Source organism: Pongo pygmaeus, chromosome 6 (assembly GCF_028885625.2).
Source record: "Pongo pygmaeus isolate AG05252 chromosome 6, NHGRI_mPonPyg2-v2.0_pri, whole genome shotgun sequence".
In the NCBI taxonomy this organism is placed as follows: domain Eukaryota; kingdom Metazoa; phylum Chordata; class Mammalia; order Primates; family Hominidae; genus Pongo; species Pongo pygmaeus.
In genome coordinates, this window is record NC_072379.2 from 142,542,777 (window position 1) to 142,560,349 (window position 17,573).

The following is a 17,573-nucleotide window of genomic DNA, read 5'->3' on the forward strand; positions in this document are numbered from 1 at the left end:
TTTAAAATATCAAGATTTTGGAAAGTTCTGTAGAAACAAAATACTGTATATTTTTCAACATTTCTGCCAAACCTCATCCCAGCTCGCCAGATTCCCAAGTACATGTCTGGATTCCACTTCACAAATTCAAGCTTATTTTGAGAAACCTACTTAGATGATATAGAGGACTCACCTGTATGCCACAATTATTAATTTCTCACTAGATTATATCCTTGATAATGTTACATCATACATGTATCAGGAAAAGAAACATATACTTCCTGGGCTATATTTCAAGCCCAACAGTTTGCAGCAAGCCTATAATATCCTATAATATTTGTAAACATAAAACCATTCACTGCTACAAATCTATGATATTCCCTGGTTATCACCACTTCCCAGCATTTTCACTGTCTAATCATCGGACACAATAACCATACTCTTATTTTTTAGCTAGGTAGGATACATAGCTAAATTAAAATATAAACATGACTGAAACAATTTTTCCAGTGTCTAATTTGTAATGTAGTCTATGTGGTCTTCTAGCAGCATCTGTACAGGCAGGTAAGATTCTCAATTCAGCTGGTTTTTTTTTTTTTTTTTTTTTTTTTGATTCGGAATTTCACTCTGTAGCCCAGGCTGGAGTGCAGTGGCGTGATCTCGGCTCACTGCAAGCTCCGGCTCCCAGGTTCACGCCATTCTCCTGCCTCAGCCTCCCGAGTAGCTGGGACTACAGGTGCCCGCCACCATGCGCAGCTAATTTTTTTGTATTTTTAGTAGAGACGGTGTTTCACCTTGTTAGCCAGGACAGTCTTGATCTCCTGGCCTCGTGATCTGCCCACCTCGGGCTCCCAAAGTGCTGGGATTATAGGCCTGAGCCACCGCACCCGGCCAATTCAGCTGTTTTATAATATTAATGAAGGGAACTTCCATCTTCCTCAATCTCATGACATGGAAAGTGTCATTACATTATACATCAAGAGAAGAGCTTTTACAATGAGTGCGAATACCATTCCAAATTCTCAGTTTGCTTTTAATAAGTCTAACATTGTTACCTAGTATCACTAAGTTCTCTGCACAGCCTGAGGCTCTGTCGAATTTTTTTTTCACTCCTTTCACTTCATTCTCCCAAACTGAATTCTTCATTTTACTTCTTCTAATGTAGGGTCTAAATATGGTGGAAATGCATAATGGGTTTCCAGTTTTCCAGTTCCCTGGAATTGAGTGTTTAAAATCTTGGGAGTTCTGTAGGTCTAGATCCGAAAAAAAAAAAAAAAAAAAAAAAGCTGGGTGTAATCCCAGCACTTTGGGAGGCCAAGGCAGGTGGATCACCTGAGGTCAGGAGTTTGAGACCAGCCTGGCCAACATGGCAAAACCCCGTCTCTACTAAAAATACAAAAATTACCTGAGCATGGTGGCAGGCACCTGTAATCCCAGCTCCTTGGGAGGCTGAGGCAGGAGAATTGCTTGAACTCAGGAGCCAGAGGTGGCAGTGAGCTGACACACCATTGCACTGCAGCCTGGGTGACAGAACGAGACTCTGTCAAAAAAAAAAAAAAAAGAAGAAGAAGAAAAAAAGGAAGGAAGGAAGGGAAAGAAAGAAAGAAAGAAAAAGAAAGAAGAAAGTCTTGGGAGTTATTTGTGTTTCACATTACTTCTGGATCTTTTCTTTCATGTGCCAATAGCTAAAAAAGTTTGTTAATCTCATGTGTCATCCTTTGTGCTATAGGAGTTGATAACTTCAATGTCCTCTGATCGTAATACTGTTCTAACACATATCTTGGAGGATAATCTAAAGTACATCTTCTGAAATCAGACCTATTGGTCACCTGTTATATGAATTGCTAGAGCTTTCAGATTAACCTGAGCCTACAAAATCTCTTACGGCTCTTATGTACTTATTTCAAAGAGATGGTACAGGATAGTTCAAGGGGTATCCAACTGTTAAATGTCAGAATCACTTAAGAAGCTTAAATTACAAGTGCCTATAGCCCTATCTGCAGACAATCTGATGTGGTAGCTTCCAGTGGGGTCTGGTCATCTGCATTTTAAAACAAGTTCCCCTGGATGAGCATTACTCTTTAGTGTTTTAGCAAATATTAGCTCTGAGAAGCTTTTCCTCCTTTGCATGAATACTATTTGTTCAGCCCATCTTCGTTCTTTCCTTCCTTCCTTTCTACCTACTCACCTAGCTACATCCTTCCTACATTTACTGAGCACTGTGCCAGTGCAGAGAGAAGGCAGAAAGGACAAGATGCACTCTCTGTCCTCAGGGGATTCTCAGTTTCTATTCTCTTCATTTTGCCCATTTATTTTTATAGTTCTCAACTGTTTTTGAATAGTCATATTCTGACATGAAGGAGTGTGTGTTTTGCCTCATCTCAGATCTTCTGGGATGAGACTTTCTCAGAGTCTTTGTCCCTGTCTCCTGAGGTCAGCCCTGGATGAGGGGAGTTCTTTCTTTCTATGGTTCCGAAAATTAAGAAATATATTTCTCATTAGCTTACGGTGCAATTGCGCACAGCTCTAAAATTGTGAATACTTTCATCTTGGCAGTTTGTCCTGAGCTTTAGCTGCTACCTTCTTATATCTAATAAGTTTGAGATCCTTTTCTGAAATTGGTTTACTTATTTTGGAAGGGATATATAAACCTGTTGCTTTGCTTACATATTACATCTCATACTTTTATTTCTTTTACAGATATTTAAAAAGTTCAACAACTAGCCTTTTTTCCATTCTATTTCTCAATTCTTTTTTTTTTTTTGTGACAGAGTCTCGCTCTGTCGCCCAGGCTGGAGTGCAGTGGCACGATCTCAGCTCACTGCAAGCTCCAACTCCCGGGTTCACGCCATTCTCCTGACTCAGCCTCCCAAGTAGCTAGGACTACAGGTGCCCACCACCATGCCTGGCTAATTTTTTTTTATTTTTTGTTTTTTTTATTTTTTAGTGGAGACGGGGTTTCACCGTGTTAGCCAGAACGGTCTCGATCTCCTGACATCGTGATCTGCCCACCTCAGCCTCCCAAAGTGCTGGGATTACAGGCGTGAGCCACTGCGCCCGGACAATTCTTTTGTACTCTTTGCCTCAAAATGTACATATTGCTTTTCGTAAAATTCTCTCAATTTCTATTGGAGTTCTAGCTTACAAATTTGGCCTTAGAGATTTTTTTTCTATTACATTGGTTGACTTATCAGGCTTTCTCAATTTACCCTTCCAGTAGATAGCCAGGACAGATCTAAATTTTGATCCTTGTTTAAGGTGATCTGATTATTAAAGCAAGTGGCTCGGGCAGGTAAGTCTTCTCTCCACGTTCTACCATGAGTTTCACCATATAGATGGTTCTATGACCACATTGAAGCTCAATTAATCACACAATAAGTCACTCAGACTTTAAATGTCTGACACTTAAAACTGGAGCTCCTTGGCCGGGCGCAGTGGCTCATACCTGTAATCCCAGCACTTTGGGAGGCAGAGGCGGGCAGATTGCCTGAGGTCAGAAGTTCAAGACCAGCCTGGGCAACATGGCAAAACTCCATCTCTACTAAAAATACAAAAAATTAGCTGGGCGTGGTGGCGTGCGCCTATAGTCCCAGCTACTCAGGAGGCTGAGGCAGGAAAATAGCTTGGATCTTGGAGGTGGAGGTTGCAGTAAGCCGAGATCATGGTACTGCACTCCAGCTTGGGTGCTGGGTGGCAGAGAGAGACCCTGTCTCAAAAAAAAAAAAAAAAAAAAAAGAGCTGGAGCTCCTTTTCAGAAATATAACCTGAGTAGGAAAAGTTTTCCTCCAGCTTCAAGAGTTTCAGGCTACTTTGCTGAGGCAAACTTGCAAACTTTCTGGACTAAATGGGTACAATGGGCTGGGGCTCTTTTGGGGCAGAGAAAGGTAAGTACTCTGGGGCTCCATTCCTTGTTCTAGATTGCTGAAAGGCAAATCCAGGCACTCAAAGCAGGAGGAATTTGGTCTAGCCATCTGGAGGAATCTTCTGATAGTATTGTCTTTGGTGATCTCTTAGCCTGAGAGCTCTGTGGTTTTTGTTTCTGGAAGAAGGGTGACAGACAAAGTGGCTTTCAGAAGGATCAGCTATCCCAGGATTTCTGCAGAAAAGAGGATAGTGGGAAGGGAATTGTGTGTGTGCATGTCTATTGGGCATAATTGAAAGAGTATTCCAATGCTTCTTTTTACTCCAGTTCTGGATGTCCATCATAGCCACCACTATGCCCATACCCTGCGGAGGCTTCATGCCTGTGTTTGTGCTAGGTAAGTCCTGATGGGAAGCCTGGGGTCTGACTGAGAGTTGCAATCCAGGACACAGGAAACATAAGGAAAGGCCCGGGATGCTGGGAGTTTGTATTTGGTCTTAACGCCCAAGGAGAGATTGGTTCTGAAAACAGAGAGCAAGGAACTTGGATCTCCTAACACCTTCCTTCCTTTTATCTTCCCTCTAGGAGCTGCATTTGGAAGGCTGGTAGGAGAGATCATGGCCATGCTGTTTCCTGATGGTATTTTATTTGATGACATCATCTACAAGATCCTACCTGGGGGCTATGCAGTAATTGGTGAGAAACATTCCCACTTGTCTGTAATCAAACATTGAGTACTCCAGATTCCCACACTTAAACTCTCCCATTGGATCTTCATTCTAGGCTACACAATACAGTTTTAATTTAGTGCTACGTAACTCAACTTTTACTCAGATAACATACCCATGGCTCTGACTCTCATTATTTCTTACTGAACTTCTGTGAGCCTTAGTTTCCTCATGTAGAAAAGGATCATAGGGATCAAATGAGATCATAAGATTCTAGGATTGTGTCTGGATGTTTGATAAGGGTTCTGTCTTTCCTTCCCAAGAACCATGGAACCAACAATGCAGGTGATTGGCTCAGGTTACAGGTGATTGACTCAACTTGAGACGTGTTGATATTGATGGGGAGTTAAGAGCACAGGACTAAGAGCTAAGAAACATGGCTCTAGACTTCTCCTGCCACTTGTTACCAGTGACCATGAAGCAAGATAGCTGCTTCTGAGCCCTAGTTTCTTTATTCTAAAATGACTTCTGAGATAGAGCTATGCCTAACACCAATAGAATCCTGGGATTATTATGCTTCCTCCCTTCCTCACCAAAATCCCATAGCATCTAAGGCCATGCCTTCCCTACATAGAGAAGTGCTGACCAGCTTTCTAGCTCACTTGGTACCCTGCTCCCCGACATAGTTTCCTTATAAAAGCCTCTTTCATCAATGAGGGTCATCGACTCTTGTTCTCCATCTTCATGACTCCCTGGTACACATGCCTCCCTTGTGAACATTTCCTTGTATGCACGTCCTGTGATTGTTTATGTTCTGAAGTATGTTGTATGCAATATCCAATAGTGTCATTCCTCCCTATATTTCCCTTTTGTGACTCTTTCTTGGTTGCTCTCTCTCTTTCTCCCTTCCCTCCTTCTTTTCTCTCTTCTCCTTCTCCTTCTCTTCTCTTCTTTTATTTCCAGAGTCTTGCTCTGTTGAGGAGTGGAGTGGCACAATCTGGGTTCACTGCAACCTCTGCCTCCTGGGCTCAAGTGATTCTCCTGCCTCAGACTCCCAAGTAGCTGGGATTACAGGCACATGCCACCATGCCTGGCTAATTTTTGTAATTTTAGTAGAGATGGGGTTTCACCATATTGGCCAGGCTGGTCTCAAACTCCTGGCCTCAAGTCATCCACCTGTCTCGGCCTCCCAGAGTGCTAGGATTACAGGCATAAGCCACCATGTCTGGCTGACATTTTCTTGTTACATTTTCATATGTGCCTTCCTCTACATTTTCCCCATAGGATACCTCTTCCATATTTAAATAAGAAATATAGTTAAAGCACAAAGGACTATTTTGGTTAGTGGAGAAACAACCAAAAATTAACAAGATAGATTCTATCTTCAGGGAGCTTATATAAAGTTGCTGATCTACAAGGGCCTTAGAAATCATCTAAATGACCCCTTTCACTTTATAATTGAGAGCATGGGATTCCAGAGGAATTAAGCTCTACTCATTCCATTGAGAAATAGTAAGAGCAGGATCTGACACAGGTCTCATTGCTCCATGTCCACAGTACGATTCTTGGGTTTTCACTCTATTTACTCACTAATTGTTGGCATTAATACCTAAAGCCCAAAGTAAAAAAAAAAAAAAAAAGTCATAACTGAGTTGTAAAATGCTCAGTGAAGAGGCCTGATACAGTGGCTCATGCCTGTAATCTCAGCACTTTGGGAGGCTGAGGCGGGCGGTTCACTTGAGGCCAGGAATTCGAGACCAGCCTGGCCAACATGGCAAAACCCTGTTTCTACTAAAAATACAAAAATTAGACGTGTGTGGTGGTGCATGCCTGTAGTCCTGGCTACTCGGAAGATCGAGGCAGGAGAATCACTTGAACCTGGGAGGTGGAGGCTCCCATGAGCCGAGATCGCAGCACTGCACTCCAGCCTGGGTGACAGAGTGAGACTCTGTCTCAAATAATAATAATAATAATAATAATAATAATAATTTAAAAAATAATAAAATAAAATGCTCAGTGAATAACCAAACTTTTAAAAGCAAGGAATGGATAGGACATCACTATCTTCATGTTATAAATGAAAATTTTGGCACACACAAAGATTTTGTAACTTGGTGAAGTTTGTAGAATGAGATCAAAATGATGATTTTTCTAAGAGTTCAGTATCCTACTCCCTACTCTTGACAAATCATTATGAGTGATGAGGATGGGGTCATGTCTCTCATTCCGTGTTATTCCCATCCCATCCCCATATGTCCTTCATGCTAAGAACGGTAGTCCTAACCTACAGGTGTATTCCTGTGTCATTCTAGGAGCAGCAGCGCTGACTGGTGCCGTGTCCCACACAGTCTCCACAGCTGTGATTTGCTTCGAATTAACGGGTCAGATTGCTCACATCCTGCCCATGATGGTGGCTGTTATCTTGGCCAACATGGTGGCCCAGAGCCTGCAGCCCTCTCTCTATGACAGCATCATCCAGGTCAAGAAGCTACCCTACTTGCCTGACCTTGGCTGGAACCAGCTCAGGTCAGGGCAGGGGCACTAGATGGAATTAGTTCAGATCTGATGGGGAGAGTGGGAGGTTCTGAGGTTGAGACTGAGCTTAGGGTTAATGTTTGGAAACACTGTTTTAAATTATTATTATATTCTCATGCACCTAGTAGATATTGTGAGTGACTGAAAGTATGGCAAATCTTATGGGAGGAATGCAAGGGATAGGTATACGGTGGGGCTAACCCACCATGCTTTCTCCCTCCATAGCAAATATACCATCTTTGTTGAGGACATCATGGTACGTGATGTGAAGTTTGTTTCAGCTTCTTACACATATGGGGAGTTGCGAACCCTGCTCCAGACCACCACAGTCAAGACTTTACCACTGGTTGACTCAAAAGGTCAGTGGGAAGGAAGGAAGCAGAGTCCAGAGCTAGTGACCTGAATAAGGGTCACATAGACGTAGAGGAGGCCCTGTGGTGGGGGCTTTGTCTTTAGGGACCATCCAATGTGCTATGTACAAGGAAGGAAAAATTAAGCCATAAAACAAGCACACAAAGACAGTTAAAAATGCAATTAAAAGGGCCGAGCGTGGTAGCTCATGCCTGTAATCCCAGCACTTTGGGAGGCCGAGGTGGGCAGATCACCTGAGGTCAGGAGACCAGCCTGACCAACATGGAGAAACCCTGTCTCTACCAAAAATACAAAATTAGCCTGGCGTGGTGGCACATGCCTGTAATTAGAAACCGGGAGACGGAGGTTGCGATAAGCTGAGATCGCATCATTGCACTGCAGCCTGGGCAACAAGAACGAAACTCTGTGAAAAAAAAAACAAAAATTCCCACTAAATACAGTCAAGTCTCATAATTCATAGTAGTTATGTTCAATTAAGTATGAAGTTCAAATACTCTACTGAACAATTGCTCCTAGGAAAAATACAGGACTGTGTTCCTGTGAGTCTCCGGTCACATTTCCATCAACCAATCAATATGTAACCTTGCTGTATGTATGTTTCTGGTAAAGACGCCTTATTTCATAGATATTGTTGATTAATTAATATTGAACTTGTGCCAACAGCTCTATAACCCTTGCCTGAATTAAGCTTACTTAACACACATATTTTCTCAATAAGGCTCATCACAGCCTTCTTGCACTAGGAACAGTAAACAGCACTTTGACATTATATTTGGTGGTCATTTTTAGCAGCAAAATCACCAACACAAAGCACAAAAATGCAAAAAGGATGGCACTAAATAGACTACAAAAAGAACACCTGTTTACAATGTGAAAGCTGAAACAAGAAGGTACAGCACTGCTTTGTTCAACTTCAGCTGGGAACAGGGGCATCGGGCAACTAAAAATCTTCGTTGCTCTATGCATGTCTGCGAATTACAGTGAAAGCACCTCTAGTATTGGTTTTGTGTTACAAATATATTTTAACGACTAGCTGAATTCACAACTAGGGAATCCATGAATAATGACAATTAATGTAAATCCCATAGCTTGTTACGTGGTTCCATTTTGATGGTTACATAAGTCATGCTTGTTCTTTAATGCCCAACTTATGGAAGAATTGGCACTGTTTTCTTTCTTTCTTTCTTTCTTTCTTTCTTTCTTTCTTTCTTTCTTTCTTTCTTTCTTTCTCTCTCTCTTTCTTTCTTTCTCTGTCTCCCTCCCTCTTTCCCTCTCTCTCTCTTTCTTTCTCTCTCTCTCTTTTCTTTTCTTTTCTTTTTGACAGAGCCTCGCTCTGTTGCCCAGGCAGGAGTGCAATGGCTCCATCTCAGCTCACTGCAACCTCTGTCTCCTGGGTTCTAAGCGATTCTCCTGCCTTAGCCTCCTGAGTAGCTGGGATTACAGGAATGCACCACCATGCCCAGCTAATTTTGTATTTTTAGTAGAGATGGGGTTTCACCATGTTGGCCAGGCTGGTCTCGAACTCCTGACCTCAGGTGATCCACCAGCCTCAGCCTCCCAAAGTGCTGGGATTACAGGCATGAGCCACTGTGCCCGGCTGGAACTGTTTCATATGGAGGAGTGAATGGTTTTTAGTAAACGATAATTTCACATTTCTCTGCCTTCACCATCATTTGACACTTCATCCTGCTTTGTATGATTTCTTATTGTGGTTTATATATCTATATCTTGTCTTCCTAACTAGGTGGGCATTCCTTGAGAATAGAGGCTATGCATTCTATATACCCAGAGTGCCTTGTTATAGGTATCTACTAGATATTAAATGAATACTTTTCTACTGTTTGAATTAGTGCAACAAAGAAAAATTATGTAGGGCCATTTGGAGCCATTAAGATTGTTAGTTCTGATTTCCAATAATCAGAATATCCAAATTTCTCAAATTAAATTAATTCAAATATTTTCCCAAATCTCAGATACATTCCATGTTCTACAGCTGAGGCTCTTTACTAGAGGAGGGGTACAGCCAACAAATGAGGGGCAAGGTTTTCATAGTAATGACTGAGACCTAACCGTAAAATTCATCTCCGTAACACTGCTGCAATGTCATGGCCTTAAAACTTAATAAAAATGTTAACTATAGTAGCAGAATTTCTATAATCATATAAAAGACCTTCTCAGGAAAAGTAGGCATTTTGATTTATCCTAGCAGGGGTTGTTTGTTTGTTTGTTTGTTTGTTTGATAAAATCTTGCTCTTGTCGCCCAGGCTGGAGTGCAGTGGTGCGATCTCAGCTCACTGCAACCTCTGCCTCCCGGGTTCAAGCGATTCTCCTGCCTCAGCCTCCCGAGTAGCTGAGATTACAGGCGCCTGCCACCACGCCCAGCTAATTTTTGTATTTTTGGTAGAGACGGGGTTTCACCATGTTGGCCAAGGCTGGTCTCGAACTCCTTACCTCAGGCGATCCGCCTGCCTCGGCCTTCCAAAGTGCTGAGACTACAGGCGTGAGCCACTGCGCCCGGCCCAGGTTTTTTAAATGATGAAATGTCAGATACAAAAGAAAGAGTTCCCTTGTTTCGCTTCTTCCAGGGAGAGATATAATGTTTGTATTGCTTATAGACGTCTTTCAAAGCGTGTTCACGTCTCAGCTTATTTGAATGGCTTCTCATGTTTCTTTTTATTTGGACAGCATTGATTAGCCTACTTAATTGTCAGCTCACCTATCTGAAGTCTATATAAGGCCTCATCAAAATAAGTACAAATTAGCCCAATTAGTGCTCTACCAATTGGCCCCGTACCTGCTAAATGGATGAAATAAAAGGGATTGAGTGAGGTTAATCTTGGAGGATTCTTAAAATGAGTTTCTAGGAAGCTGAGAAAGACGTGGGGACGGGGGGCGGGGTGGCTCCTCTCCTGTTCCTTCTCAGGGGTGCGGAGCGCGGCGGTGGGGGAGGGCTTGGAGGGGGCGCTCAGGCGGGGCGTTGATTTCCCTCAGATTCAATGATCCTGCTGGGCTCGGTGGAGCGGTCGGAACTGCAGGCCCTCCTGCAGCGCCACCTGTGTCCTGAGCGCAGGCTGCGCGCGGCCCAGGAGATGGCGCGGAAGTTGTCGGAGCTGCCTTACGACGGGAAGGCGCGGCTGGCTGGGGAGGGGCTCCCCGGTGCGCCTCCAGGCCGGCCCGAGTCCTTCGCCTTTGTGGATGAGGATGAAGACGAAGACCTCTCTGGGAAGAGCGAGGTGACCGCGCCAGGAGGGCTAGGGAGTGGGATAGATCAGGAGCAAAGGGAAAAGCGTCGTCTGGGCTGGGCTGGGCTGGGCTGGGACAGGCATAGTTTCCCTGAAAGTAGTGGGAAGAGGGAGGGGAGAGTCTGGTAACTGAGAAAGCCAGAAATTCTGGATCAGGTACCAAAGAGACCAGTGCCTCTGGGTCCAGGGACTAAAGAAGATAAGGTTGCAGATGATGGTATCCTCGACAATTCAAAGGGATGTAGGAATTTCTGAACTGGGGGGAAGAATAGAGTTCGCTTTCCCAGAACATCCACCGACTGGTAAAGGCAGTGAAGGCCTAAGCAGTCTCTGCTCCCAGGCTGAGACTTCTTACTCTTCCTTACAGCTTCCTCCTTCCCTTCCTCTCCACCCCTCTACTACTGCCCCTCTGTCCCCAGAAGAGCCCAATGGGCCTCTGCCTGGCCACAAACAGCAGCCGGAAGCACCAGAGCCTGCAGGTGACGCTCTTCCCTCATGCACCCCAACTCACACCTTGTGGGTTCTCTCTGGTCACTTGGACCTGACCTTGACCTGCATGCAACTCCTATGCGGTGTGGGGTGGGGGGTGAGGCTGGGGGACTGAGGGAGGACAGGGTTCTTATTCATCAATTCTCCTTGTTACTGTCCCAGGGAGTGGGAGCAGAGGGTGATTTAGGAGGGTAGAAGAGAGGGTGAGGTACCTGGGAAGTGCAGCTCTTTAGAGGCAAATGTTAGGCACTGCGTGGGGCCCCTGTCTGTTTCCTGTTGCTTTGTGTCCATTTCCATCCACTCACCTCTCCTCTCAGGTCAAAGACCCTCCATCTTCCAGTGCCTGCTTCACTGCTTGCTGGGCAGAGCTCGCCCCACAAAGAAGAAAACAACCCAGGTGAGAGGAGATGTGTTTGGGGATACAGGGGAAAGGGAGCCTGCCCTTGAAGAGTGAGAAACCCATGGTTCTTAAATCAGGAAGGCAGAGACCCCACCAAGGAGGAAGAGTTTAATCATATGGAAGGGATGATGAATGAAAAGGAGGCATTGGTGGTCCTGGCCAGGGAGGGATGGCTATTGTTTCCTTGGGAACCATAGCTACCATGGGAAGAAAAGGGAAAGAACTTGGACCTATGTCTTTCTTCTCTAGGATTCCACAGATTTAGTGGATAACATGTCACCTGAAGAGGTGAGTAAGGGAAATGGAAACCTGGGGTGGATTGTTCTGTCAAATGAAGATACTGCTAATTTGTTTCTACCTTCTTTATTGTGTCGTCATGATATAGAAAGTGGTCTGGATGGGAAGTGTTTTGAGAGGATGGAAATAAGGATGATTATGGAGAGAGTAATGAGTGTGTGATGGGACATGGAGGTGTTCTCAGAAGGACACGTCATTTCAGAAGAGAAAAACTTTGAGCCTCCATGAGTAAATGGGGCCATGGTGCTAAGATAAGCCCCAGATCTTTTAGAGATTATGGGCTCTCTGGATCAGGCAAAGCTTTAATGGACGTAAAATGGCACCAGGAGGCTGGCACTAAAACAGCAACATGGAAGAAGAACGTCAAAACTAAAATGGGAGGCTGGGCATGGTGGCTCATGCCTGTAATCCCAGCACTTTGGGAGGCCAAGGCAGGCAGATCACCTGAGGTCAGGAGTTTGAGACCAGCCTGGCCAACGTGGTGAAACCCCATTTCTACTAAAAATACAAAAATAAGCCGGGCATGGTGGCACGCACCTGTAATCCCAGATACTTGGGAGGCTGAGGCATGAAAATCACTTGAACCCGGGAGGCGGGGGTTGCAGTGAGCAGAGATTGCACCACTGCACTCCAGCCTGGGTGACAGATCCAGACTCTGCCTCAAAAAAAAAAAAAAAAAAAAAAAAAAAACTAAAATGGAGAAATCTGCTCCTGGTGGAGATTACTGTCCTGGATTGATTAGGGCCCTGAGACAGTGAACAAGTGGAAAATGCTAGGCCTTGCTACTGGGAAGAACTGAAAAAGGAAGAAAATAATGACCATGGTGCCTCCTGGGGACAAACAAATACCTATTTTCCTAAACGAGGTGGTTATCAAATCTTCAGGAGAGAAAAATCAAGCATTCTGAATGTACTTGCTTGTCAGGAGGGAACAGAATGTGGAATAGTGATTGGAAGCAGGCAGTATCAGAACATACCGAGGGGTTGTGGAGGAACATCAACAAAAAATCCATTGGCAACTATTCCATATGGTAAAAGAATGCACAGTTTGCTGCAAACGCTGAAAACGTAAAGCTTGTAAAGTATGAAGCTGACGAAAAACACAGCAGATATTATTTTTAAATGAACATCTTATTGGATATCCAGAATAAATATGTGCTGACAATGAAAAGCATTACAGGGTTGGAGGAGGATGTTGTGAGTGACAAGAAAGAAGAGAAACCTTCCCCACCCCCTCAAAACACACACACTTCTGATAAATGACTTGTGGAAAAGTCAAATCGATGATCACAGAGGGAAAGGAAAACCTATTCCTTCTGCCCACAAGCAGGAATCAGAAAGGCCATAATTGCAATTAAGGAGTACTTTGTTAGGTTGCCAAAACCAATAATAATAAGTTTTTCTTTTTTCTTTTTTTTAATTTAATGCACCAAAGAGAGAAAACCAGCTAGTTGATCAGTGTGGCTGTTGAATGACCACTGGAAATAAAGTGAAGCCAGGGATTAAAAATAAGATAGACTATCATTTCTAGCTTATGTCTTTCCCAGGGAAGACTTTAAGGAGCTACCAACTCCCGTGTGACCCACTGAGACATTTTAGAAGGATAAGATCCAATAGGAGTTGAAATTCGGGATACTTTGAACACAATTTTCAGACCAGATGATACCCTTGACAATATCAAGATGTTGATATTGACCAAAAAAACAATATGGGGGCAGTATGGGAATATTGAAAGATTCAATTATATGTTGCCAGAAGTCCCTACTAGGATTTGTTTAATTCTGCATACTCTGGAGTACACACAGAGCTCTGTTTCTAACTGGTACTGAGCTTATTCAAGTAGTGGAACACATCAGCCTCAACAGCAACGTCCTGCATCCCTTGCGCAAAAGCTGGAGATGTACCTGGAATACAAACAGCAGTCAAGGTTAGAAGCCCAGCTCCACCAATTACTGACTGTGTAATCCTGGGCAAATGACTTCAACATGCTGTGCCTCTGTTTCCTCATCTATAAAGTGAAGATAATGATAGAGTTATTGGAGAAGATTAAGTGAGCTAAGACGGGTAAGGCAATTAGAATAATGCTTGGCAAAGAGGATGTACTTGATAATCATTCACTGAAAATGTTGCCGTGTTATTGTTAAGGAAAGGCAAAAATGGAACATAAGGCCACAGATTATCATAGAAAAGACCAAGAGGACGAGATGGACCAAACCATGGTTGGCAAGGTCTAGCCCTCATCCTATACCTAAATCTTCTCTACAACACACCTGCTAAGTGGTCATCCATCCTATGCTATGTAACCTGTGTAATCCATTAGTCCGGAAGATGAGAGTATAGAGGAGTCATGATTGTAATCCAGAAATATCAGGACAGGACAGGTGGAGTGAGCATCACTACGGGCTACACACTAGATCCTAAATCTATATAATGTCCTTTGGTGATATTCTCTGAAGTTTGAGAGGTGTAGATTTGGACAAATAGGAAAATAGAGTTCTAGATCATTCAGAGCATACTGACTGAAAAGAGATTTTAGAAATTTTAGAAAAATGTATGAGAGCCAGACATGTAATGGATTATTTGGACTCTTGGGAATTTTGGTGTGCGTATCTAAAGTCAAGAGGATGGTTGGCCTTTGTGCCTTAATGCTTCTGTCACAGACAAAAACAAACAAACAAAAACTGGCTTTGCTCAAGTCAGCTAAGTGCCATGAGGTCCAATGTAGCTCTTCAATTTCAAAAAGTACTCACCATGGTTCCCTGCATGAGAGGTGATGTGCTAGTTTCTTCACAATATACAGCAGCCGATACCACATAACACTCAAGACAAATGCAAAGGTAAGAAAAATGCCAATACAGCAGGAAGTATGGCCAATGTCATTTCTGAAAAGGTGAGACCAGCTACTACTATGGGAATTAAAAAAGAGGAGAAGCACGTCTGATTGGGAGAGTCAGGAAATACGTACACTGCAGGGACAGGGTAGGGCAGGTAAAGGGACTCCAGATGGTCAGAACAGCAAAGACAAAGGGGAAGGCATGTTTGAAGAGCAGAAAGCAGTCTGGTTTGATTGGAGCCCCATGTCTTATAGTAGTAGTGGAAAATAGATGGGAAAGATAGGTTGGGAATAACAAATGTTTGGGATGCCAGGGGATAGGAGAGTTGGGGCCTAGAAGAGGGAGGGATGTTCTGGGTACCTGGAGGTTGCAGGGTAGATTGGGGCCTGATGAGGAAGGGCAGAGAGGCTCTGTCCCCTGGGAAGAAGGAGGAGGTCCTCTGATCTGGGGGATCTATGATCAGTCCTTGCATGTTTCCAGATTCTGGGCAGAGGCTAGGAGGGCCGTTTGGGGTCAAAATCAGGTATGTGGGGTGAAAAGAGGCTCCATTTCATTTTCGTGACTTTCCTCCTCTGGCTGACAGATTGAGGCCTGGGAGCAGGAGCAGCTGAGCCAGCCTGTCTGTTTTGATTCCTGCTGTATTGACCAGTCTCCCTTCCAGCTGGTGGAGCAGACAACCCTGCACAAGGTGAGTCCTTTGCTGACTGCTCAGGGCTGTGGGGAAGGCAGGAGAGCTGTGGGGCAAGGAACATGAACTGACCTGTGCTCTTCGTCCTCAGACTCACACTCTGTTCTCACTCCTCGGCCTCCACCTCGCTTACGTGACCAGCATGGGGAAGCTCAGGGGCGTCCTGGCCCTGGAGGAGGTAATCACGATGTGTCCCATTTGAGCAGCAGGAGGGAGGCTGCGCATAGGATAAGGGGATGCATCGGGACAGAGGGAATATTAGCATCTCCGAAGTCCCCTCAGAATCCCTTCTCTATTTCTTTCTTTTTCTTTTTTTTTCTTTTCTTTTTTTTTTTTTTTGAGACAGTTTCACTCTTGTCACCCAGGCTGGAGTGCAGTGGCGTGATCTCAGCTCACTGCAACCTCCGCCTCCTGGGTTCAAGTGATTCTCCTGCCTCAGCCTCCCAAGTAGCTGGGATTACAGGTGCCCGCCACCACACCCGCTGATTTTTTGTATTTTTAGTAGAGACGGGGTTTTGCCATGTTGGGCAGGCTGGTCTCAAACTCCTGAACTCAGGTGATCCGCCCGCCTCGGCTTCCCAAAATGCTGCGATTCTAGGCATGAGCCACCACGCCCGGCTCCCTTCTCTATTTCTTATGCAGAGATTGGAGGGGGTAGAGCAAGCAGCCAGCTGAGGTAGAGGAGACTACAAAGCCTGTTATGGCCACAGCCCTGAAGGGAATGGAATTCTCCACCCCAGATGGGGCCCGTGTGATCTTCCGTAGATAGTGTGGGTTTGAGATGGGGGTTCCAGGCATGAGTCACAGTTTCTCGGGGACGCGCTTTGAGGAAAGCTGTGGAAACAGGGCAGTGGGGGGATGTGGCTGCAGGTGGTCACTAGGAAGGAAGAGGTCACCCAAGGGTCTGAGTCTGGGCAGGTGGATCTTTTGTCATGCCCCTTTTCTTGTCCTTTTTCTGTTTTCTTTCTCTGATTGTTCCTTGTTGTCTGTTTCTCTTTCTCCCCCTTTTGCCACTCTATATCTTTCCTGTTCTTTTTTCCTTTCATTGTACCTGTTCTTTTCTGTTTGTCTCTCACTGCCCCCGTCTTTTTTCTTTTTCCAACTTTTTACCCTCTTTTCCTTTCCCACTGCTCTTCAGCTACAGAAGGCCATTGAGGGGCACACCAAGTCTGGGGTGCAGCTCCGCCCTCCCCTTGCCAGCTTCCGGAACACAACTTCAACTCGAAAGAGTACTGGGACACCCCCATCTTCTGCAGAGAACTGGAACCTGCCTGAGGACAGGCCTGGGGCCACTGGAGCAGGGGATGTGATTGCTGCCTCCCCAGAGACCCCTGTGCCATCCCCTTCCCCAGAGCCCCCTCTCTCCCTGGCCCCAGGCAAGGTAGAGGGCGATCTGGAGGAGCTGGAGCTGGTGGAGAGTCCAGGGCTGGAAGAGGAGCTGGCTGATATCTTGCAGGGCCCCAGCCTGCGATCCACAGACGAGGAGGATGAGGATGAACTGATCCTTTGACCCCCTCCCACGACCTTCTCATAAAGACTGTCGAGAGGCCCAGCCTGAGGGTAAACTTGTGTGGGGCAGGGTGCGTCCTGAATGTGGCGAGGTCATGCCAATGTCGTGGCCTCTTCCAGGAATTTTTTAATGTGATAGTGATAGTCTTAAAGGAGGAATCAGCATTTAGACAGGGAGGCACCTTGGTCAATTATTTTGACTGTTCTCCCCATTCCCAGCCAGGCAGGAGGCCCCAACCCTAGCGAAGGGCCTCTAATATTCCATGGGGCTTCCCGAGTGTTCCTGGTGTGCAGGAAGGGAATCCCCTGCCTCTCTCTGCCTCCCCCTCCCCACCCAACAATTCTCCAGTGCTCTTGTCCCAGCACTGTGCTATCTGTGCCTTAGTGTCTACAAGAGGTGGGGTGAGGGGAGGCCCAGAATGACTGTGGCCCTGCGAGTGCCATGTTGGAGGAGGGGATGGGACCATCCTATGGCTTCGGGCACTGACTACCCCAGAATGTGCCTCCAGGCCAGCCACAGCCGCTTCTCTTGGAGCCCTGCACTGGCCCACGTCCACTCCTGCAATCTGCCTCTGACCCCACTGCCTGTCTCCAGGCCAGGCCGTGACTAGCGCAGTGAGAGGCCGCCCACATTCCCCCTCCGTTGTCCCCTGCTTCAAGCAGTGAAATGCAGAGAAAAAGCCTGTCAGGGGCAGCGGC

The 17,573-nt window shown here is 45.3% G+C and overlaps 1 protein-coding gene across 1 annotated transcript in view; it reads left to right on the forward strand.

The window, feature by feature from the left end:
- Nucleotides 1–16,993, forward strand: part of CLCN1 (chloride voltage-gated channel 1) — a 35,989-nt gene extending 18,996 nt beyond the window's left edge. The window contains exons 13-23 of the mRNA XM_054495773.1: nt 4,169–4,238; nt 4,427–4,537; nt 6,822–7,035; nt 7,270–7,403; nt 10,408–10,649; nt 11,026–11,137; nt 11,465–11,544; nt 11,797–11,835; nt 15,261–15,365; nt 15,457–15,543; nt 16,504–16,993. Of these exons, the coding sequence (XP_054351748.1) occupies nt 4,169–4,238; nt 4,427–4,537; nt 6,822–7,035; nt 7,270–7,403; nt 10,408–10,649; nt 11,026–11,137; nt 11,465–11,544; nt 11,797–11,835; nt 15,261–15,365; nt 15,457–15,543; nt 16,504–16,875 (1,566 nt within the window). The 3' untranslated portion in view covers nt 16,876–16,993. The remainder of the gene's footprint in view (nt 1–4,168; nt 4,239–4,426; nt 4,538–6,821; nt 7,036–7,269; nt 7,404–10,407; nt 10,650–11,025; nt 11,138–11,464; nt 11,545–11,796; nt 11,836–15,260; nt 15,366–15,456; nt 15,544–16,503) is intronic.
- Nucleotides 16,994–17,573: the final 580 nt, after the last annotated feature.